Source organism: Camellia sinensis, chromosome 7 (genome assembly GCF_055761805.1).
Source record: "Camellia sinensis isolate YWXY chromosome 7, ASM5576180v1, whole genome shotgun sequence".
NCBI lineage: Eukaryota > Viridiplantae > Streptophyta > Magnoliopsida > Ericales > Theaceae > Camellia > Camellia sinensis.
In genome coordinates this window covers 151,311,736-151,335,394 of record NC_138967.1, presented here as the reverse complement: position 1 = coordinate 151,335,394, position 23,659 = coordinate 151,311,736, and the positions used below count along the sequence as shown (strand labels likewise).

The 23,659-nt window shown below is 39.5% G+C and overlaps 2 protein-coding genes across 3 annotated transcripts in view; both read right to left on the bottom strand.

The window, feature by feature from the left end:
- The window catches only part of LOC114320718 (putative leucine-rich repeat receptor-like serine/threonine-protein kinase At3g14840), a 251,004-nt gene that overhangs the window by 203,959 nt on the left and 23,386 nt on the right, over positions 1-23,659 (bottom strand). The window lies entirely within an intron of this gene.
- On the bottom strand, positions 16,672-22,380 carry LOC145795382 (putative leucine-rich repeat receptor-like serine/threonine-protein kinase At3g14840). Its single transcript, XM_082879586.1, has 8 exons — positions 21,616-22,380; positions 20,871-20,927; positions 20,732-20,785; positions 20,553-20,593; positions 18,431-18,804; positions 18,091-18,337; positions 17,099-17,248; positions 16,672-17,013 (listed from the first exon to the last, which is right to left on the bottom strand). Exons 1-8 carry the CDS (start codon positions 21,702-21,704, stop codon positions 16,949-16,951), a joined length of 1,077 nt encoding a protein of 358 aa, XP_082735712.1. The 5' UTR covers positions 21,705-22,380; the 3' UTR covers positions 16,672-16,948.

Below are 23,659 nucleotides of genomic sequence, written 5' to 3'. Positions count from 1 at the left end.
TTATTTCAGAGCTTATACTTGTGCCATATTCCCAGGTTTTTCACTCTTTAAATGCGTTTGAGAGTTGTGCTTGTATGCCTCATTTTTGGGCTATTGCATGAGCTTCATTTTTGTGCATTGCAAACCATCATTTTAGTCCATTTTGTCACTGTTTTGTTCTGCATAGGGACTGTTTGGGGTTGGTTTGGTCATTTGGGCATCGCTTTGCATAACTCTAGTGTAATGCACTTCACTAGTTTCAATAATTGTGCCATCCAACATGCATCGGGTGAGTTGTTTGCATGATTCGGGATCATCTTATATGTCATTTCAGAGCTGAAACATGTGTCATTATATGCCATATTTTATCCTTGTCATGCTTTGGTAGAGTTGCACTTTGTTCCTTAGGTTTGGTCCCTTGCATTTGTGCATGTTTGCATGTACCTTGTTGCCTCATTTTCATCATATTGGCCACCGATTTGGGTGTGGCCGGGGCCCATCCATCTTGGTTTAAGTCCATCTTGCATTGTGTATGCCCTATAGTCCATGTTATCGCATGTTTGATCATTGCATTGCGTATGTCTCGTTCATAACGTTGCGTGTGTTAGTGCATTGTGTATGCCATTGATTAGTTCATAGCATTGTGCATGCCATTTGCATGCTTGCATGTCATTCCGTTCATCTTTACATCACTTAGTTGCAATGCATTTAGATCGCATGCTAGAGTTGCATTTGTCCACACATTGTTTGTTGCATTGTGTTTGGAGTAGGGGTTAGTCCAAACACGGGAAACGAGGGACGTTTTGTACTCAAAGTGACGAAACGTGCCTCGATTCTTGGTCACCGACACTCTTGACTATCCATGATAGAGTTGTTGGCTTTAGGTGTTTACATGTGCATTCATTTCACATTGAGTCGTGCAATTCGACTCCTCGGCCATCATGCATCAGGATGCACGATTGATGGCACGAGGATCGAGGATTACACTCCCTAGAGCTTATGCAATAATGGGGAGAGTGGTCGGGCACACATATGTTGAAAATACTTTGCCTTCTCTCTCTCTCTTGCCTTTGTTGTAGAAAATGCAGAAACCACGAGAAGAAACTGGCTGGCCGACCAGGTTTTCTGGCAGGCCGACCACCTTTTCTGGTTTTCACCACCAAGGGTGGTCGGTAGGTGGTCTCCAATGCCTATAACTGGTCGTTAGCCTTCCCCTAGATTTCCAGGGTGGAGTTTCATCTCCTTGGAGCTTTGTGCAAGATTCTGAGTTCAATTGCAAACAAAGGCGAGTTGAGACATCGCGATGGATTTCCCGACAAGGCGACTCGAGCATGCAAGCATCCTTTGTCATTTGGAACAGAGCTGAGGCAGTCTATTTCATGTAGCTTGCATGCTAATTTATTTGCTTCCTTAGTTTAATTTGTTAATTAATTAATGTTGCGTAATATTTAGCCGTAATTCGTTATTCATTTGGGTTATGTAATAGCTAGTTTAATTAGCTTAGATTAGCTAGTTGGTTCTGTATTATTTATTCGGACCCTCCGCGAGAGGGCAAACTTTGTAATAAGTGTGCGTGTGTGTGATGCATGTCTTCCAACCCCACGTCTTTCTCCCTTTTATTTAACAGCTTATGATGGTTAGTTTTAAGGCATGTTTCAATTAGCATCTATACGTTTGCATGTTTGCATTCATTCATCTATATTGCATGCACCGGGCTCAGCGCATCATGCTAACTGCATTGTATTTCAATTCCAAGTTGAATACATGTATCGATTGTTGCATCTCATATGTCATCTTAGAATAGCAGAGCCTATTGTAGTTGCATTTTTGCATGTGTTGTATTAGGCATTCTTAGCATAGTTAGGATTCATGCATGATTTCTAATTAGCTTCTTTCTTTGGCTCGGAGTACTCGGTAAGTGTTTATGCTTTAGCATCCTTGCATGTGTGTGAGTGACCGCCATGATAGCATGCTTACCATGAGGCTATGTGCTTATGTGATATAACTGCCTAAATGCCTGTGGGTGAAGGTTGGGTTGCTTGAGTTGGAGTAATTCGTCGAAACCCATGTTTTAGCTTACTTGCGAGTAGCAAACTTCAATCCATTTTCAAAACAAACGGATATGCGATGCTTTGTTCCAACTTAGGCAATCCAGTGTATGCTGTGCGCATCACATAGTAATTCTAAGCTAATAAACTGGAATAAGAGCACATGTGTTTTCAAAAACTTGATATCATGCTTAGTAGTGGCCGATCTTCGATCGGGCAAGCGGGGGTGCTCATGAAATGACCTTCCCCAATTATACCCAAGTTCCCGAGCCGAGGCAACTTTGGTGATGACGGACACGTGGCCTTAGGCACGAGTCAGGGTTTCCTAAATTCCCCCAAAACAAAATATTTAGGTGGCGACTCTGTATCTGGCAAAGCAGTCCATGTTTGGCACTTCTTTCAAAAAATCTATTTTTCAAAACAATTTGCCGAATTTGGACTCTTTGGTGATTTATCGGCCTCGCATTGCACTTTGCGGGATTAGATTCAAAACCGTGACATTTGAGTCCAAGCTGTAGTGAGCCCAAATGAACAAAATGGGATCTTTCCTGGGGACGTCTACAGCAACTTTGGTGATGACGGACACGTGGCCTTAGGCAACGAGTCAGGGTTTCCTAAATTTTTTTAAAAAATAAAATATTTAGGTGGTGACTCTGTATCTGGCAAAGCAGTCCATGTTTGGCACTTCTTTCTTAAAAATCAGTTTTCCAAAATGATTTGTTAGATTTGGACTCTTTGGTGATTCATTGGTCTTGCATTGCACTTTGTGAGATTAGAATCAGAACCGTGAGCTCATAACAAAACGAGATTCGCGCCTTCGTAAGAAGCGCGGATATCGGAGAGTTCCTAGGAGCGCGTCTATAGTTTCTTGCGACTCTGCTGGGGATTTAGAGAGCTTGACTCAAACTCATGATATCTTGTTTTGACTACACTTATGTGTTTCTTTGCATTGCATTTGCATTGGTGTGCCTAGGACACCGTGTTTTCCATATGTCATTCCTGAACGATTTGCTGGAGGTTCGCTTTGAGAAGCGTGCCATAAGGCTGACCGGTTGCGGACTCTTCCACAACGGGAACACAAACCCCGATTTTACCAGGGCCCCCTTTTTGACCATTCGACCTAGTGCATATCGGAATCTACAGCGACTATTCCAAACTAGGACAGGTTGCTTACCTGATTATAGGTTGTTTGAAACCGCTGTGTGCATAGTGAAACCCTAGCTCCTGACAAAATAGGACAGGGAAACCCTACCCCAACATAGGGGTGTTTTGGCTCTCATTTGCTTGCTATGTGCTTTTAGAGTGTGTCTCTACAGGGAATGCACATATCAGTTTGCAAGTCTGGGAATCAGGCCTGCGAGCATCAGTATTTTGAGAGTCAGTCATATCTGCGGATATCAGATTCAGATTCGGGACAGTAATTTGGGGAACAGTGATCAGTGGTCGAATACAATTATTCAGCTATGCTTATGTCTGTTCTGGTGAAATTGGGCTGAGATGCTGCATGTTTTCTCTTTCAGCTCAGAGATTCGGTTCAGAGCAACCAGTATTCTCCTTCACTGAGGCAAGGCAGAAAAGGTCCACTCAAGGCTCACCGGTTCATCAGATCCGTCAGCCACCAGTCACATCACGTCTGCTCAGTTCAGCAAACTCACGATGACACAGAATTCAGAAGAAATTGTGGTCATGGCAACAACATTAAACCAAGAAATCGCCATGCAAGGTGAGACCGATGTTGAGATGCAACGTCTGCCCAGCTCACATGCCGCACATCCAATCTGGGAACCTCAATTATTTCAAACCCGTGACCCCATCACTTTTGAGCTGATGGGAATGATCGGTGATCTTCAGAGATCTATTGTTGATCTAGCCTACGGAATATCGGCTCCGCCTTCGACCATGTCACATGTCGGGAACTTCATGTCAGAAGAGCCTCCACTCTTGGGGCGGATTGTAATTGAACTCAACCAACCTGAACCCATCCTAAGTATAGGCAATGGCATGTCAACAACAACTGGGTTCCGCTCTGATGTAGCAACCCAAACCTTCGACCAAGCTGAGGCTAGTGGAAAGAACAAGATGGGGGTAGACATTGATCCCTACGAACAACTTCTGCAAGCTGTTGAGGCTTTGAAAGCCGGAGGACAGAACAAACAACAAGTGCTCGCTGTTGTTGCAAAAACTATGAATGACACTTTCCCCACTCAAACTAAGGGCAATTCAAGCCGAAGGGAGAACCGAGAGAAGGGCCGTCATACTAGAAACAACCCTGTCAGATCTAATCCTGCACCCGTAAAAGATTAGAAAACCAATCCAGCACCTGCTGATCCCTTCGCTAGTGCATCCAGCAAAAATCCACAAACCTCGAAGTATTTACCCCGAGGGCGCAGGGTCTTCCATGCCCTCTATATGCCTTTGTCCAAGGCTCTTCAAATCCTTGCTGAAAAGGGGCATCTCAAACCCCTCGAGCCTCAGCCTCTCCCTAGCCGTCTTCCACCTAGTCATGACCCTACCCAGTACTGTGCGTACCATCAACAAACTGGTCATAACACTGACAATTGCTTCCATCTTCACCACGAAGTACAGGATTTGTTTGACAACGGGGTTATCCTCCCACCAAGCTCAACAAAGTCTATCGTCATTGGATCAGTGAACTTGGAGGATAATGAGATGTGATTAGGGGATGAACCACCTACGAGCGGCGCTCAGTTTACTCTAGATGTGGCGTATGGCACGCACTGTTTTGAGCATTTACGAATACTAGTTTTGTACTTTCTGACTCGGGTATTTGGGTCTGTCTTGTTGTGTTGTCTATAGTCATTCTGTTTGTACTAAGTCAGTTGGGTCTGTCTTGTTATATTGAGTCAGTCCTGTTGTATAGGAGTCGGGTGATTCCGAGGGTGTTGCCTCGAATATCACTTGCTTGTTTTGTGTTTGTCTTTTCGCTTTCCTTTTGAGTCTATTTCTGGCTTGGAGCCAGTTACACCAGAAAATCTGAATAAAACAGTAGTAAAATTTCACGCTTTGGTGTTTGTTTCTGCCTTGCGCCAGTTGTGCTAGAAGTTTTGAATGAAACGGCAGTGCATTTCACCTGCTCTTTTCTGTGCCTTTAAATTATTGCATTGACCTAAGCTTTTTAAAACTTTTTGAGCATTGTGACGAAAACGAAGAGGAAGGAATTCCTTGGGATTTGTAAAATTTGATCAAATTGAGAGAGAGAGAGAGGCATGCTAAGCCCTTAATGAATGTGATCATGCCTGTTAATATGAGTACTGAGAAGGATCCTGGCTTGATCCAGATTGGTTCTACATTGTCTTCAGCGCGAGCGATTTGTCGCTTTCTTAATAGATTTCTAAAAATATTTTGCGCGGTCCTGCGAAGACCTGTGTGGAATCGCTCTTGAGATTGTGCAGCCTAGGATCGCTCTCAGCCTCGAGATTCAACCCCTTTGCTTTCAAAACCTTGAACTTGGATTCAGAATGTTCAACGATCAACCACAATGTAAGGCCTGTGTGGCCAGATTTGAAGCTGCCCATGAACTAGGGGCAAGAAAGTCAGATCAAGAAGGTCAGATGTCGTCAAAAGAAGCTTGCAAAGCTGGATAACAAATAGACCCTTGAACTAGGGGCAAAAAATATCAGATGTGCTTGAAGAGTAAAAAAAAAATCGGGACATTTCTCAATCTAACGAAGATCGGTAAGAATGCCAAATCCCAAAATGGGAGAAAGAAGAAGGTACCGCTGAAGGACAACCGAGCTCCTCTCCACAACACTGGGGGAAATCCAGCCCCTATCGGATGGACTTTTACATCGTCAGTGAACAACGGCTACTCTCCTGGATTCCGATGGCTTCAAGATCTCAAAATAATTTGACATGGACAAAGCTACACTTTTACCGTTGAGAGGCTCGCTGGGCCGAAAACCCGGAAGGGCGACCCAGGCAAAAGTTAGAGCAAATGGAAAAAAAGAAAAAAGAAATGAAAGAAAAAAAAAACAAACAAAAAAAGAAAAAAAGAAAAAATGCAAAGATGAAAAGAAAAGAAAAGAAGAAAAGAAAAGAAAAACAAAGCTCACAAGGTTGAAAACCAGGAAGGGCGGTCTTGGCAAAAGTTAGAGCGTAAAAGATGAGGGTTAATACATGAGTGTACCTTAACCGGAACTACGTACAGCTTGATTCCTATCTTTGGGATACGTAGGCAACTTCATTCTGAAGTCCAGACATAAACACCTCCAAATTGATTGTGTCCATGTAATGGTTTTGATCATCTTTGTCTTCTCTGTATCCGAGAGTTCGGTTGTGATCGTCACCATGAGAATTGATTCCAATGTACTGCAGGGCTATTCAAACAAGGGGCAATTTTCCATTGCCATACAGCGCCGCCCATACAAGGGGCAATTTTCCATTGTCCTTGGATCTAAGGATGTGCATCTCAAGGGTAGGTTCTGTGCTCGTTGAGCAGTGGTCATTTGCAAAAATAGTTTTCGAGAATTTTTACTGAGATTGACTAATTTTCTCAAAAATTTGCTCGATTTTTCCCAAAAACTGGACCACATCTTGGACCCAAAAAAGGAAAATTTTCAGTGCTCATAGCCTGACCTGCATGATTTCAAATCAGAAAAGTCGAACAAGTATGTTAGTCTAACTGTCATATTGGTCAAAATTGTTTTAGTAGAAAACCAAAACAAAAAATGGTCAAAATGATGAACTATGGGCGCAGTTGTGTCAGGTGTTTTGTCTTTTCCAAATTCCCCAGCAGGACATCGCCAACCAATGTCAGCTGCAGATTCGCTACACACCCAATTGTACCGCAACCCCTCTGTGGGAAAGTTCGTCGTTGTGAGTAGAAGAAGCATCTAATTGAATGCTAGGGGCAAGAGCCCGCAACTTCTTGTTTATCCATCAACCACCCAGGGAAGGGATAAAAAAAGAGAGATTGAAGAATAGAGAGATGTGCGCTGAGAGAAAAAGTGAGAAAAGGGCTTTTTCAAAAAAATAGAGCCTAAGGGCCGAGTGATGTGAGAATCACAAATGAGGAAGGGTGGGAAACAGTACCCGGAGAAACAGGCTCCCTGTGCACATTTCAGTCTTGTGTTTTTGTTGTGTTTTGTCTATCTCGTTTCTTGTTTTGAGTCGTTTCGAGTGTCAATAGATGTGTTTAGGTTGTTTACCTTTTGTTTTTCTTTGTAGAGTCGTGTTGTGCTGCGTTCAGTCGTGGGCTCAATACCCGGTCAAGAATTCATTTCTCAATGTAAAAATAATTTGTTTTGCGCTCAGAGTGCTGTGCCATTCTCCACATTTGTGCAAAACTGGATTTGTTCTTTCATGAAAACCGCAGGGTTCAGTCCAGGTCATGTGAGAACAGTAAAATCAGGACCTATCTGAAGCTGTATAGGTTCCAAGCTGCAAAGCAAAAGAAAAGACAGAAAGTTTGGAGCATTTGTTTTTGTTTCAACTTCTGCATGTTTCGTCACTACATCCCGTATGATCAGAATGAGCTGTGTGTTTAGAATGAGCAGTGTTCAGAGTGGGCTGTGTGTTCAGAGAAATAGAGTACTGTGTTATGGGCTGTATGTTTAGAATGAGCCGTGTGCTGTACGAACTATGTGTTCAAAGTGAATCAAATACTGAGTTAACTATTTCAGTATCAGAATCATGATTAGAAGTGCTCTCCCTAAGTGCCAGTCCCTGCCAGAGGAATCTTGGTTGTGTTCACAATGAGTTCCTAGAAGATCAATTGCGATAATGGAAACTACGGTTCGAATGGTTGTTTCCTAGAACACAAAGGTTTGGAATTTCCGAGACTAAAATCTGGTTTGAATACCCAGGGGTATATCCCCGGCTTGAAATCTGTATGGAAGCCCCATAGGTCGAGGTAGCGGGTATGCATCTCGATTCCGGATATTGAGCCAACCTAGTCTGTCATCCCGTTAAAGAATACGGAAAGTTGTTAGTTTGGTCTAGAAGAAAAGCGGCATCCGTGGTTTCCCCAGCAGATGTCGCTCCTTGTCAGAATTCCAGCGCCTTTGTACTGTGAGTTGAAGATAAGTTTTCGAGGAACACGAGGAGGGGATCCCCATCAGAGTAGAGCGGTTCATCGCCACTCACCATGCGAGGTGCTTGGTGAAGCACCGCTTTGTGTGTTTATTGCATTCCTTAAACATCATGTATCGTGTTGCATTTTTACCTATCTAGTCTCTTTCCCATTCTTGCATAGTATTGTATGTACTGTTCATTTAGGGACGTTCCGGTTCAGTTTAACTGGTACCTTTCTCCTCATGCGTTTGGACCTATCTTTCTCCTCTCGTGTTTGACACGTGTTTGGATCACTGCGCTTTCTTACGCAATCCTTTCTTCTCTTGCGTGTGATACGCTGAGAAGTTTACCTTCCCTTTCTCGCGTGTGATACATTGAGAGATTTTCTCTTCCCTCTCTGGTGTGTGATACGCTGAGAGGTGTGCCTTTCCTTTTGTTGCATTGTTTTGCATTCTCTTTTTTTCGGGGAATACCGGGATACGTCCCTATGTTTCTCTTTCCTTCAGGGAACACGAGGATATGTCCCCATGTTTCCCCCCTCTTTTCGAAACATGGGATACGTCCCTATGTTTCTTCTTCTCCTTCCTTGCTCACACGATTTCAGCGTGTTTGGAATTTTTTTTGACCTCTTCTCACGATTTTAGCGTGGTTAGAGTAGTTCCTTCCTCACACGATTGCAGCGTGTTTGGAATTGTTGACCTCTTCTCACGATTTCAGCGTGGTTAGAGTTGTTCCTTCCTTAAACGATTTCAGCGTGTTTGGAATTGTTTTTGACCTCTTCTCACGAATTCAGCGTGGTTAGAGTTTTTCTTCCTCACACGAATGCAGCGTGTTTGGAATTGTTGACTTCTTCTCACGATTTCAGCGTGGTTAGAGTTGTTCCTTCCTCACACGATTTCAACGTGTTTGGAATTGTTTTTGACCTCTTCTCACGAATTCAGCGTGGTTAGAGTTGTTCCTTCCTCACACGATTACAGCGTGTTTGGAATTGTTGACCTCTTCTCACGAATTCAGCATGGTTAGAGTTGTTCCTTCCTCACACAATTTCAGCATGTTTCGAATTATTTTTGACCTCTTCTCACAAATTCAGCGTGGTTAGAGTTGTTTCTTCCTCACACGATTGTAGCGTGTCGGGAATTGTTGACCTCTTCTCACGATTTTAGCGTGGTTAGAGTTGTTCCTTCCTCACACGATTTTAGCGTGTTTGGAATTGTTTTTGACCTCTTCTTACGAATTTAGCGTTGTTAGAGTTGTTCGTTCCTCACACGATTGCAGCGTGTCTGGAATTGTTGACCTCTTCTCACGATTTCAGCGTGGTTAGAGTTGTTCCTTCCTCACATGATTTCAGTGTGTTTGGAATTAGTTTTGACCTCTTCTTACGAATTCAGCGTGGTTAGAGTTGTTCCTTCCTCACACGATTTCAGTGTGTTTGGAATTATTTTTGACCTCTTCTCACGAATTCATCGTGGTTAGAGTTGCTCCTTCCTCACACGATTGCAGCATGTTTGGAATTGTTGACCTCTTCTCATGAATTCAGTGTGGTTTGAGTGTCCCTCTTCCCCACACGATTTCAGCGTGTTTGGAATTTATCTTAGGTTGCGTTGTATACGCGCCTAATTGTTTGTTTTTCCTCCTCTCATGATTCCAGCATAGTTGGAGTTTGTCTACTTTTGTATCTACTGTATTATCCTCCACCTGCACCTGTTAGTGCATTGTTCGCGCTATTTTGCGCACCCCACCTGCACCTGTTAGTGCATTGTTCGCGCTATTTTGTGCACCTCACCTGCACCTGTTAGTGCATTGTTCGTGCTATTTGGCGCACCTCACCTGCACCTATTACTGCATTGTTCGTGCTATTTTGCACACCTCTCCTGCACCTGTTAATACATTGTTTGCGCTATTTTATGCACCCCACCTGTACCTGTTAATGCATTGTTCATGCTATTTTGCGCACCTCACCTTCACCTGTTAGTGCATTGCTCGTGCTATTTTGCGCGTCGCGCTATCTTGCGCATTTCACCTACACTTGTTAGTGCATTGCATTATTATATACTTCACTTGCATTGTTGTGCTTGTTTCCCCTTCTGCATTGTTATGCGTCACATTTAGGTTGCCTTGTCTTGCACCCTTCCCCCCCTCTTTAACTTGCGTTGTTACGCTCATTGTTTACGTTGTTTCGCACCTATCTTTAACTTGCGCTGTTACGTTCGTTATTTGCGTTGTTGCGCATTTCTCTAACTTGCACTGTTACGCATGTTTTATTTCTTTTACATGCATTGTTTCGCACGCCCCCTTTTTAACTTGCGCTGTTACGCTCGTTACTTGCGCTGTTACACATTTCTTTAACTTGCGCTGTTACGCTTGTTACTTGCATTGTTTTGCATATCTTCACTTGCGCTGTCACGCAAGTTACTTGCATTGTCATACAGATCTTCACATGCGCTGTCACGTATGTTACTTGCATTTTTATGCACTACTTCATATGCGTTGTCACGCACTTTTCACTTGCATTGCTATGCATGTTTCTAACGATATTGTACCTATTGAGTTCCTTTCTCTTGCAGGCATGATATTGTATGTACGGTTCATTTGAAACTGACGCAACCAGACAAACCAGATAGGTATTGTATTTACTCTGCATAAGACATGGCGAGAATTGAACAATTCTCTTGCATCCTTTCTGCATTGTAATGTAGTTTGATTTGTATTCGCTTGCTTAAAACTATTGCATTTATTGTATATAATTGTTTCATTACAGCTTTCTTTGCATAATCATAAGTAATGCTCTTGCATCGTGCATGTCATTTGCATTTTTCCCCAGCCTACGGGCACATCTCTATATGTTTATTTTGAATGTTTTCCCAAGTCTTCGGCCTTGTCAAAAATGGGTCGTCTCTGGGCTTTGACATTCACTCCCGTCAATTTGTAACTTTCGAGTTCTGTCAAAGAGAGGCAACTATAGACACCCCATTTTTGATCGTCTTCAAGACTTGGTTGTGCTTGCAGGTACATCCAACAATAAGTTCGATTGCTCGTCTAGTACTTGCCTGTCGCGGCAGAACGTCACAGGTTTGAGCTTTCCAAACCCTGTATCCTTTCTGCCCCTTTTTTGGACCATGTATTGGCCCTTCCAGCTTGATTCTCATGAGGCACTGCCGGCCACTGCCTGCCACTGCCGGCCATGCCTTTGTTACTGCCGGTCATTAATGAAGCATGTCGGCCATCAATGAGCCACTGTCGGCCACTGCGGATGGCTGGCAGAACCCTTGCCTCAGTAGGTTTCACGTCAAATCTTTTAAGGCTGCTGGTTTTCACTCCTTTTCCCTCCATACACATGTGTGGAGGGATGAAACTCTTGCCAAGCTTGTTTAACAAGCTTTGCATTGTTTTTCTTCTATATAAGGAGAGGCCCTCTCTCCTTAGCAGGGGTTCAGCCATTTCGAAGAGAAGATATATCTCTCTCTATATATTTCTCACTCTCTCTCTCTATATTGCATAGAATAGTGTTCTAAAGTCTATTTTTCTTGCACTTTTACACTACAACACATAGTGTTACACCACCATCTTTGAGCTGAGGTTCTTGGGAGTGTTACTTGAGCTCTGAAACTTGGTTTTTTTCCCCTGAGGTTGCTGGTTTCAATGTTGATCTTCAAGGGTGAGTATTTTTCCCTTTTTAGCTTTTTTTTTTTTTTTTTTTGTATCTCATTTTGGCCATCCTTGCATGTTACTTTAGGCCTTACTTTTAACTGAAAAAAGTTTTGTATTTAAGTGTTTTTGGTGGTTGTTTAAGGTCTTTTTGGTGTTAAGGGTGTTCTACCCTCTTGTATGCCTTGTTTGGCCTTGTTTTGAGCCATGCCTTAAGGCCTTCGAGGTAGTTTTGGTTTGGCCTTTTAGCCACTGAAATCCAGTAGATTTTCAATGGTAGGCATGTAGTTTTGAAGCCTCAAACCAGAGGGGGGTGACCCCCTCTCTTTTTGTTTTTGTTTGCTTGAGTTTTTGGCCAATCAAAGGAGCATGTATCCCTATACTTTTGAGGCTTGGTTCAGCCCTTTTTTGTGACTTTTAGGACCTGGCTTGACTCTGTCCATGGCTAGTTTGGTTATCTTTTGCATGCTTCTTATATGTGTAGTGTAATCCCATTTGTGGCTCATCAAAGTAGCATGTTTTCCTAGCTTATGTTGAGTCAATTTTAGCATGTTTTTGGTGATGTTTTTCCATGACATAACTCTATCTAAAGTGGGTTTGGTCATCTTTTGCATGCTCCATATACTTGTAGAACAAATCTTGCTCACTAGCCTTATGTGCATGTTGATTTGACTCATCATTCCAGCATATTTTGGCTTTGCTCTAGCATGATTTTATTCTTATTTTGGGCTATTCTAAGACTATTTTGGGCTTCCATGGTCATATCACTCATGTTTTGTATAGCTATAGTGTAAATGCTTTGACTAGCCTTAGGTTTTGAGGCCCCTATCATGCCATACATGTGATGTTTGCATGCTTTGCCATCATTTCGAATGTTATTTCAGTCCATGAAATGTGGTCAGACACCTGCATTTGTCACGCTTTAAATGCCTTGAAGAGTTTGTGTTTTATGCCTCATGAATGGATCATTGTGCATGGCATTAAGCCTACGCCTTTGGGTCATCATATCAATGCATATTTGGTCTTATTGTACCATGATGTAACTCTGTTTTATGTTGTCCAAGTCATGCCATGTTTGGTTTTAGTAGGTGTAATGTAATACCCCTTTTGTAGCCTTGCATGCTCTTTGTTTTTGACCTTTGTTCTAGCTCGTATTGGCTAGGTTCAAGCATGTTTCTAGTCTCACCTTGACCTGCCTTGGGACTGTTTTAGATGCCCTTAGTCCTTAGGGGCTTGCCTTGCATGGCCATGGTTTAAATCCCTTTGTTGGCTTAGTACTTTGAGCTTTCTTACATGCTATGTTTGACTTGTTTGGGCGGTTTGGCATCACTCCTTGCATGATTTCAGAGATTACCTCATTTCCACATTTTCATGATTATCACTCTTTGCTCGTGTTTGAGAGTTGTGTCCTTATGCTTTAATTCTTGGGCTAATGCATTGTCCATGCATACCTTGCTTTTGTGCCCTCTTCCAACACTTATGGCCACTGATTTGGGCATAGCTGAGGTCTGTCCATTCTGGTTTAAGTCCATCTTTGCATGTTGTTGCATGCTTGTCACCTTGCATGTTGTTGTATGCTTGCATGTTTGCATGTTGTTGCATGCTTATCCATTTTGTATGTTGTTGCATGCTTGTTACATCACATGTTGTTGCGTGCTTGGTACATTGTTGCATACTTGTTGCATGCCATGTTGTTTACATGTTTAGGTTACATTGCACTGAGTATGTCGTCATTTGCATTGTGCAAGCATTGGCATTGAACATGCCATTAGCCTTATTAGGTTGTTCATATCGCATTACAAGTTTAAGTCATGTTGCATGTTTGCATGCTTGAGTCACTTTGTGTATGTCATGCTTATATTGCATTGTTGCTTGGGTTAAGTGTTAATCTGAGCATAAGAAACGAGGGATATTTCATACTTCAAGTGATGAAACGTGCCTCAAGTCTCGGTCGCCGACGCTCTTGACGATCCATGATAGAGTTCTAGGCACTTATGTGTTTTTCTTGTGCAGTCATTTCTCATTGATTTACACAAGTTGGATCTTTGGCCATCATGCACATGGATGCGTGATTGATGGTCGTGGATCCAATTATGCCTCTTCCTTGATGTTTCGAGGTGATATGGGGTGGCATAGTGCGTACATTCCCTTGGGAGACCCTCCATTTTCTCTATTTTGTGCTCTGTTGCAGCTTGGTGTACCAACACATCAGTGGCCGGAAGTGCCTTGCAAATGGCCGGCAGTCCCTCATTCTTGGCCGGCAGTGCTCACTCTTGGTCGGCAGGATGGTCTGCAGTGGCTCCCCATGGCCGACAGGCCACTGATGTACAGATTGGTTTTGGTAATGTTCAGCAGGAATTCCTTGAGGACACCCTGCAGACAGAGCCTCTTGAGAGCAACCGGAGAGCTTTCCGGGATGGGAACCGAGCATGCATCTCCAACTTCTTCAAGGCAGAGCTGAGGCGGCCTAACAATCTCATTTTAATGCTTACTTGTTAGTTAGCATTTGGTTTTGTAATAATTAATTAATTTGTTAATTAATTAAGTGCTGTAATAATTAGTTGTAGCTAGTTATTCATTCAGTTATGTAATAATTAATTAGCTTGTTAGTTAGTTAGTTAGTTGATTTGTATTATTTATTCGGACCCTCCGTCGAGACGGCGAATTTTGTAATAAGTGTGCGTGAGTGTGTGCATGTCTTCCAACCCCATGTCTTTCTTCCTTTTACTTACCCGCTTACAGTGGTTAGTTTTAGGGCATATTTTGTTTAGCGTACCATATGCTTCGCATGCGTGCATCCATTCATCTGTATTGCATGCACCGGGCTCGGCTCATCATACTAACCACATTGTATTTCAATCCCTACTTGAATACATGTATCGAATTGTCGCACTTATACGCCATTTTAGAATAGCCGAGCCTATTTCTAGTTGCATTTTTCATGCGTTGCATTAGCCATCTTAACATAGCTAGGATCATGCATGATTTCTAACTAGCTATTGTTTTGGCTCGGAGTACTAGGTAAGCTTTTACGCTTTAGCATACTGCATGTGTGTTGTTGATTGCCATGATAGCATGCCTGTCATGAGGCTAACTGCTTAGTTGATATAACTGCCTGAATGCCTGTGGGTGAAGGTTGGATTACCTGAATTGGAACAATTCATCAAACCCTTGTTTTAGCCTACTTGCGAGTAGCAAACTTCAAACCGTTTTTCAAAATAAACAAGTATGCAATGCTTTGGTCCAAATTAGGCAATCTAGTCTATACTTGTGTGTTGTGCACATCACATAGTAATTCTAGCTAATAACAGGAATAAGAACGCATGTGTTTTCAAAAATAAGATATCATGCTTAGTACAGGCCAATCTTTGATCGAGCGAGTGGGGGTGCTCATAGATGACCTTCCCCAATCGTACCCAAGTTCCCGGACCGAGGAAACTTTGGTGATGACGGACACGTGGCCTTAGGCAACGAGTCAGGGTTTCCTAAATTTTCCCAAAAAATAAAATATTTAGGTAGCGACTCTGTATCTGGCAAAGCAGTCCATGTTTGGCACTTCTTTCTTAAAAATCAGTTTTCCAAAACGATTTGTCGGATTTGGACTCTTTGGTGATTCATCGGTCTTGCATTGCACTTTGCGAGATCAGATTCGGAACCGTGACATTGAGTCCGAACTGTAGTAGCTCAGAACAAAACGAGATTTGCGCCTTCGCAAGAAGCGCGAATATCAGAGAGTTCCCGAGAGCGCGTCTACAATGCATTTTCTACAACAACCATAACTATCCTTTACTGATAGCCCAAAACAGATATTTCTAAACAGATATGAAATCTCAAATGCAGATAAACTTTCCAAATTTCAAGGTGAATGATAATACATATCAATGTCCATCCAATTTCACATTTCCAATAGTAATTTCATTTATTTATACAAAATAAATATTTGAAACATTTAGAGCAAAACCTCTTTTTCTTCCAAAATCCAATCCAAGTATCAAAATCAACAATTTTATCACAACTCAACCTCATTTCCACTCCCACAACCATTTTCCATACATCCATTTGAAAACTCCTACTTTTGATTTTAAGCCAAAACACTAAGTTTGTTCAAAATCCTCCAAAGCAACAAGATTGTTAATGAAAAACAAATAGCTAAGTTAAAAATCATAAAAGAATATAGAAAATCCCTACCTCGAAGGTAGAAGACCAAGGAGAGAGTGGAAAAACCTCAAAGAAACCAAAATCCAACTCTATTCGGATGAACCAAAGGTCTAGGTGAGATCTACCCTTTTAACAAAGGGAGTATGGTGGAGAAATGGGTAGATCTTGGTGTATTTGTAGAGAGAGAGTAAGTTCTAGAGAGAGAAGGTCTCAACTTTAGGGTTTTGAAATGTTCACAGAGAGAAAGACATGAAAAAGTGATATAAAAAGTGACTTTTATGAATTAATATACGCACAGTCCACTCGAGCGTCCAGACACAATAAGTTATTCTGCTCGACCGCAAGAAAGTTCGCTCGAGCACAGAATACACACTCTTTGTAGTTTTGCAGACAGCAGACCAATGCTCAAGCGCAAGAAAGGATGCTTGAGCTAAGCCCACTCGAGCGCAAGAAGCATCGCTCAAGTGTAGAATACACTCTCCCAATAGTTTTGCTGTCCTGCAAAAGTATTGAAAATTCACAAAACCCGCTCGAGCGCAAGAAGTGATGCTTAACTGGAGTAGTGAAATTCTAGGCAACAAAAATTTGAAAACCAAGCTACCAACCTGTTCCAAACGCAACTAATATAACCCAATAGCCAAACTCAAGGAGGTATAAGGGAAATAAGATATGAGCAACAATACGAAACCATGAAACCTGAGTCCAGAATAACAAATGGGTCGGGTCTAAACCGGAATTGCTATTTACAATAATCTTCAATTCTAGTTTGACAAATTAAGAGACCAAAAAACATCTAAAAGGCCAAAACTGGATAAAACATAGGATTTGCCCATATAGTTGAAACATATGGTTTTACAAATACAAGTATATACTTTATGTGCATTTCGAAAGACAAATATTTGAAAATTTCTCTAGATGTACAAAGCATTCATCTCTTGTAAATCGATTCCAAAAAGAAAAAAGAAAGTAAGAAAATGTAGACTGTTATATTGCAAGGACAATATTAAAATGAAAACCAACCAAGAGAATTTGTACCCATTTCACTATTCTCTGTTTGCCCAATAATCGGAATTCAAATTGAGTGGCTAGTGATCACCAGCAAAAGTAGAAGAAGCAGTTGACGTCAATTCAATTAAGCCGTCATTCATGTCTGTTAATTAACTATTAAATTAGAAATATGAAAATGGAGATGGTAAAAGAATTGAATTTACTGCAATTTTGAGGTTTCCAAATACCATGTTCCGTTGTATCTTTGCATGGTAGGCAGCATCTCCACCAAAGAATACCTAGAAGCAAGATCATAACAAAAGCCACTGCTGCCACGATCCCAAGCACAACACCCACAGATATGTTGTTTCTATTTTTTGATAGCTGACGTAAATAATCTGCATGGAGATAGAAAAAAAAAAACATTTGAACCCAATTAATTGACAAGAAATGAATGAATTGATAATTTGTAACACTTTAAATAAATGAATTGATCATCATTATTATTAGTCCTAGAAGAAATTATTTTACAAAAGACCTATCAAACCATTTTACCCTTGTATCCGATTTAACACTAAATTGTATTTTTTACTTTTTTAACGGACATGAAAACAAGGTAGAACCACTCATCAAACTAAACGAATTGTATGCCTAATGCAATCTCTTAAAACCCTTGAAACTGTGGGTTACCCAATTGAATAAGTAATTTAAATTTTATGATTCTGTGTAAGATGACATAACTGAAAAATAATAATGGGGTTATCAGCTCTGTAAATTAGAAAAGCCCGTTCCGACACGACATCATTTTCATGTAGCCTTTCTAATAAATTTTGTGTTACCAAAAAAAAAAAAAGAGTGAGTTTGTTCAATTGACAAAGTATCACAAGAGACCGTGAAAAAAATAGAGGAGGTATATTATGATTAGCCTAACTATTTCTGGAGACAAACTCCAGAAATAACATAACTATGAATGTGTTCAATTTTGTTTATAATTCATTATGAAATGAAGAGAGTAATCACCAAAAGAAGACAGTTTTTTCTGTGAATTGAGGTAGCTTTTTGATGTCTCAAACATTTGAAAAGAAAATGAGAGCAGATACAGAAACAGGTCTTACAACATCTATATTGATTTCCTTAACAGCAATAAAAGCGTAACACACAAAAAACTGTGAATACAATTTGTGTCTCGAGTCCCAATCATTAAGACAAGAAACATGGAGTTCAAAGGAGGACAACTTACCAGGTTTGTACACAGAAATGGCTGAAATTAGAGGACCATATACTCCTCTACGAGGCATACCAGTTGTCCCTTGACCTGCCCAATACAAACGAATCTCCAATGTACTATTAGTCACAACTGTAGTGAATGTTTGTATGGTTTCCTTACCAACCCCACCTGCTACTTTCTCAATGTTGAAATCCTTACGCTCAAGCTTTCTCTGCAACAATTTCCTTAGAAGGTCATGATTTTGCATTGGTAATCCTTCCTAAAATTTGATAAGTATCACACAGATGAAAAATGAAATTCTAAATCACATAAAATTTATTTTCTACAACAACTTTGTTGGTGTTAAAATCACCTGAATGTAAATATCAAATATACGCCTTCCAAGGCTGCTAAATGTTTCGTCATTAGTAAACATGATCTCTGCAAAGTGAAGCTTTACTATGTAGTTTCCATTTATCAGACAAAACCCATAATAAGTCAGAGATGTAGGAGACAGTCGTGCATCCATATACAACTCGGAATTTCTCATAGAGAGCCTTGACGTATTTGTCGAAATCAAGGAATCAACACTATTGTCATCCAAGAAGAGACCAGTGGTACTAAATGCCCAGTTAGTTCCATGTTGGACGAACTTTGCAGGCCCACCTAAATCCAAATCATCTTCATATTTGGTACTTCCATTAAAAGTTTCTTTTCCACCACAATTTATATAAAATGAAGACCAACCTGTCACAAAGTATAGCCATATTATCCATCATTAAATGTAGGGAAAAAGAAAAAATAAAGAGATCAAAAAGTAGACGAGTTGAAGAAAAAAAACATAGAAACTCTAGGGGCACAAAAAGAACGCATATAAAAGACACACATAAGACGGTTTTCTGCTCTGTGCATTTTTTATGTCACTAGGATGAGTAAAAAATATATCCAATTTACCCTATTGATGGGGTCTGGAAGGAGTAGATTACGTCCAAAACCTAACCTATAAAAAAATAATAATAAAATAGCCTAACAAGCACCTTTTCCCTTCTACCCCAACATCAGTAGTCGCAAATTCAATTTGAGATATACTTTAATTTTAGTAAGACTATCAATGCATTGCTATGTCAGACCTCTCCCTTAAGGCACCCATTGTGAAGCACATTCTAGATACATTGTAAGCCAAATAAAATTCTGACATCATATTTTCAGCTTCAAATGGCTTGCCATTACTCTAATTTTTTTTTTCCAATGTCTAAATCATATATTCATCTACAAAAGTTCTAGAACAGAGATAATTCAAATTGACAAGAAAAATGAGAAATTATCTACACCAGAGATGTTTTTTACACACATGAAAGCATTAAGCACCATAATTTTAATCACAAGACCTCATGTAGGTCCACAAAAGACTGGGCAGGCGAGTGCAGATAGCCGAATTTCAATTCTATCATCACCACCAATAACCATTTCAAGTTTTTGAGCAAAATTTGTTCAACTACAATGAATATCAACAACTAAGATATGAAGATACAAACTTCATAAAGTTTTTTTTGTTTTCCATTATTACCAGATAACATGGCATCCAAAACACAGTGATCACGCAAGACACATTAACTTTCAAAAAAAAATTTGTTCAATAATCTCTGGACTAAATTACAAGTATCCATGAATTAAGCAAAAAAACAAGGAAAAAAACAAAATAAAACATTTCAACAATTAACTTTTGTAGTTTAGCTTACATTTCAAATCATCTCCAATAGGCTTACACATTTCCTAATTTATACAATCTTTTTTTTTTTTCTTCACTATGTCAGACAACTACACTTCTCGAATACTCCAAGAAATAGGTATATAGCTTCAATTTATAAAGAGATTTCTTAATTTGGACATTTGTTTGATGCATTGGAGAAACTCCGAGGGATTGCAACACATGACCTACATATACACATCATAGCCAGAATAGTATCTAGCCATTCATTGGAAATGGGAATCTTACCCCTTAATGTGTATAATATTTCCTTCAAAAATAATAGAGAAAGCGTGAGAGAGAGTATGATGTTCACATGGCCACCACAAGTTAAGCATGATACAAAGATTATTTTTGTATGTCAAGATTCTAAATTGTCCAGAGAAAGATATAAATAAGATAAATTGGTAACTTTATCAATAAGATAATTTGGGAACTTTATCTTCTACAATATGCACCGCCGGTTGAAAATTTAGTAGTATAGTATTTGTTACCTTTTGTACTTGTAATACATATTACATATTGATATAAAAATACATATTATATATAGTATTTTTGTGTGTTCACCATGTACGACATATACTTTTTAGGATTTTGTTGTTTTCCCACATTCATGTGAAGTCCGATGGATGTTTTGTGTATGTATGCACACTCTAACAATTTTTCTTTACAATTCATACCAGTATAAATTGTTCAAAGCTATTACATCAAAATAGAAATGTAAAGGTAATAACAATATTTATCTTACTTTGTGGGCATTGAAAGCTTCGCAAGCAAGACACAATTCCACTGGCAAAACATTGTGAGATCATAAACTAGTCAACATGATATCATATGATAATTTGATCGATTTAACAAAGAAAGAAACCAAAGCAATGTTCAAACAGATTCTGAAAGAAGCAAAAATATTATGATCAAGAATCTTACAGAGGTTTAGAAACTTGCGACAGATTATCGTTTGAAGAGCTTGCAAACAAGTTCCTGTAAAAAAATAAATAAAGTGAAGAGTTCAACAGGTTACACGTGAGATTTTTAAAATATTACAATGATTCTTGAGTTATCTTACACAGTCTTCTGTTGACAACCTGGAGGCCCAGAGCTAAAGTTGTTATATGAAAGATCACTGCATGCAAAATTCACACCATAATTTATATAGGAACTATAGTTCATGCATTTTAGATGATGATCTGTATTACATGTGTAAGAATATTATGTTATTATGTATATATTTTAGATTTATTGTAAGAATATAGGTTTATTCTTATTTCCTATTGTAGATTAGGTCTACTCTTTGCATTATACACAATTGAATATACAAATTATCATTCAGAAATCTAACAACATGGACTCTTTAGTTTCGCTTAAGTACTCGCGTTGACACAACCTGACACAACTATGGGTATTGGGATAAGGGATTAGATCCAATCCTTTTGTTTTGAAATGATCTAGTAAGGTCAGTGATGTTTCTTTTGCTGAATTATAAAAGTACAATTGTAATTCATTTTTTGAGGACAAGATGAGAAGAAATAAGTATTGCATTGAAAAATCTAAGTTTTATCTAAAAATCCTTTTGAAAATCTAGATTTGTCTCGTGATAAGTGATTGTTGATTTAGATAATCCAAATTAAAACTTATAGAACCACGATCAATGTAGAAAAGAGAGCGAGTAAGAGAAAAATTAATCTACGACACAAAATTTTTTTACGTGGAAAAATCACAATTGGAATCCACCAACTTGTGATAAAAAACCACAGGCCCTCAGCCAAGCGAACAATCCACTATGAAACAAAAGAGTACAAGAGATATCTTACAAAGGCCACTCTGGGCACACGCGTTTGCTCAACCTACGAGTAACACTTCTTCCTTCCCTGGATCTCCGCAACGGTTGTCGAATCGCCATGACATCAATGACTTCAGAATCCACCGAAGTCTACAATCTTGGAATCCATGAAGAAGGTTCACAATTGAAAGGAGTAAAGGACTTATTACAACTTGATGATTAGCTTTGAAACTCCTATGGACTTAAGAATCATCAAGAAAATGACAGTATTACAAGTAATCCTCACTATAAAGTTCACTCTCAAAATCTCTCTACAAAAATGTATTTCACTCATGAAAATGATCTCTCAAAAGATAAAAATACTCAAAAGAGCTTGAGAGAGAGTGCTCAGAAAAGGAGGGAAAGAGATACAAAATACTCATGCCAAGCTTGCCTTAAATAAGACTAGACAGGACTTCCTCGTGACCGCAGACCAATTGGTTGTGGGCGCGGTCAAGGTGGTCACAAGCACGATCGGCCTTCACAAGATGTAGATTGGCATTGACACCACCATGATCCGTTATCAAAGGAACCATAGTCCAAGCTCATCTGTCCAAGAGTGGAGACTTTGGAAGCTAATTTGGTCGCGGCCGAAATGCGTCCTAGTCGCAGGTGTGATAAAGTGAACTGGATAGGCTATTTTTGCAGACTTTTTGTTTCTTACGATCTCCATATTTGTTCCACAATTTTAGCCACACTTTGTCTCCATCTTCTCCCAATACAAACACATCTTTTTATGTGGAAAACATTTCATCAATCACACACATCCTTTGAGGTTGGCGTCACATGCTCGATTACAAATTGCCACAAGTTCGCAATCAAGAAAATCAAGAAAGGAAATCAAAATCTTTAACCCACATGCCAATATTTCCAACTCAACTTTGAGCCACCAAAAACACGAACTGTCAATGTTACAACACACATGCATGACAATTTCAAGAAGGATCATGATTTATCTTTGAGGAAATTTTGACATGTTGTTTGAGTTCACAAACTAATAATCAATTTGTTCACAAAATCTTTGAGCCAACAAAAGTCAAAATTGTCTAGATTTGCAACTTGATTTTGAAACTCCCAGCCATTAATGAGAACTTACCAAACAAAGAAAACAAGAAATAAAATCAAATTGCTTTGTCATGGAATTTGCCAAAATAAATTGATGCAACAAAGAATTAGGATTAAAAATTTTAACATACATAATAAAACTAGGGTTTTAGAAGATAACTTGGTACAAAAATGTGGTTTTAGAAGATAACTTACATGATTATTCCATGTTTCAGTATCCAATCAGGCACAGGTCCACTTAGGCAGTTTCCAGTTAGAAAACTAAACAACACCAATATCACGAAATTAGTCCTCTTTTTCCCCCCAAACATACAGCCAACAATCTTACACAAATATATAGCAATGACACTAATTCAAACATTTCCAAAAGAGAAAACTTGATACATGCATCAAACTAAAATATTATCTCATTGAAATTTGAATCCCTGCTTGACATTGTAAAATGGAATCCTACTTTTGGTCTATGGAATTTAAACTAATAAAACATATTCCTCTCCTTTGACCATTAGCTTAGCCTTTATTTATCTTATTTGAGACAACTATCTTCGAAGGTTTAGCATTGGATTAATCTAATTTGCTAGTTTCGAAGAGTGCTTTGGTTACTTTGGGCCATTGATTGGTTCTTTACTTCAATATCTCATTGGGATAATTTATGTTGTTTGTGATCTAGCTTGAATAGTACCAATCAGCAAGTGAAAAGTAGCAACTAAAACTTTAAAAAATGTATAAAATATTAGTATCCATACATGAATTCTACGGTTGACAGATTGACAAAGTTGCTTGGTATTTCTCCATTGAGTTTGTTGAAGCTAAGGTCTCTGCAAGAGAAATAATAAGTAAGAAGATTTCAAAATGACTTAAATTTTAACTCTTCCAACTAAGAAGTGTTTATAGTCATGTTCAAATGATCATAGCACATCAATTACCTCCATTGTTTCACCTAGTAATTTTTAAGAGCATTGTCCACAAAT

Coding starts and splice junctions, on each gene's coding strand:
- LOC145795382 (XM_082879586.1), bottom strand. CDS start 21,704: ATGGCGATTCGACAACCGTTGCGGAGATCCAGGGAAGGAAGAAGTGTT. Junction 20,594..20,731: donor TCGCAAGTTTCTAAACCTCT/GTAAGATTCTTG, acceptor ATGTTTTGCCAG/TGGAATTGTGTCTTGCTTGC. Junction 18,805..20,552: donor AAGCTTTCAATGCCCACAAA/GTAAGATAAATA, acceptor ACTTTGTGACAG/GTTGGTCTTCATTTTATATA.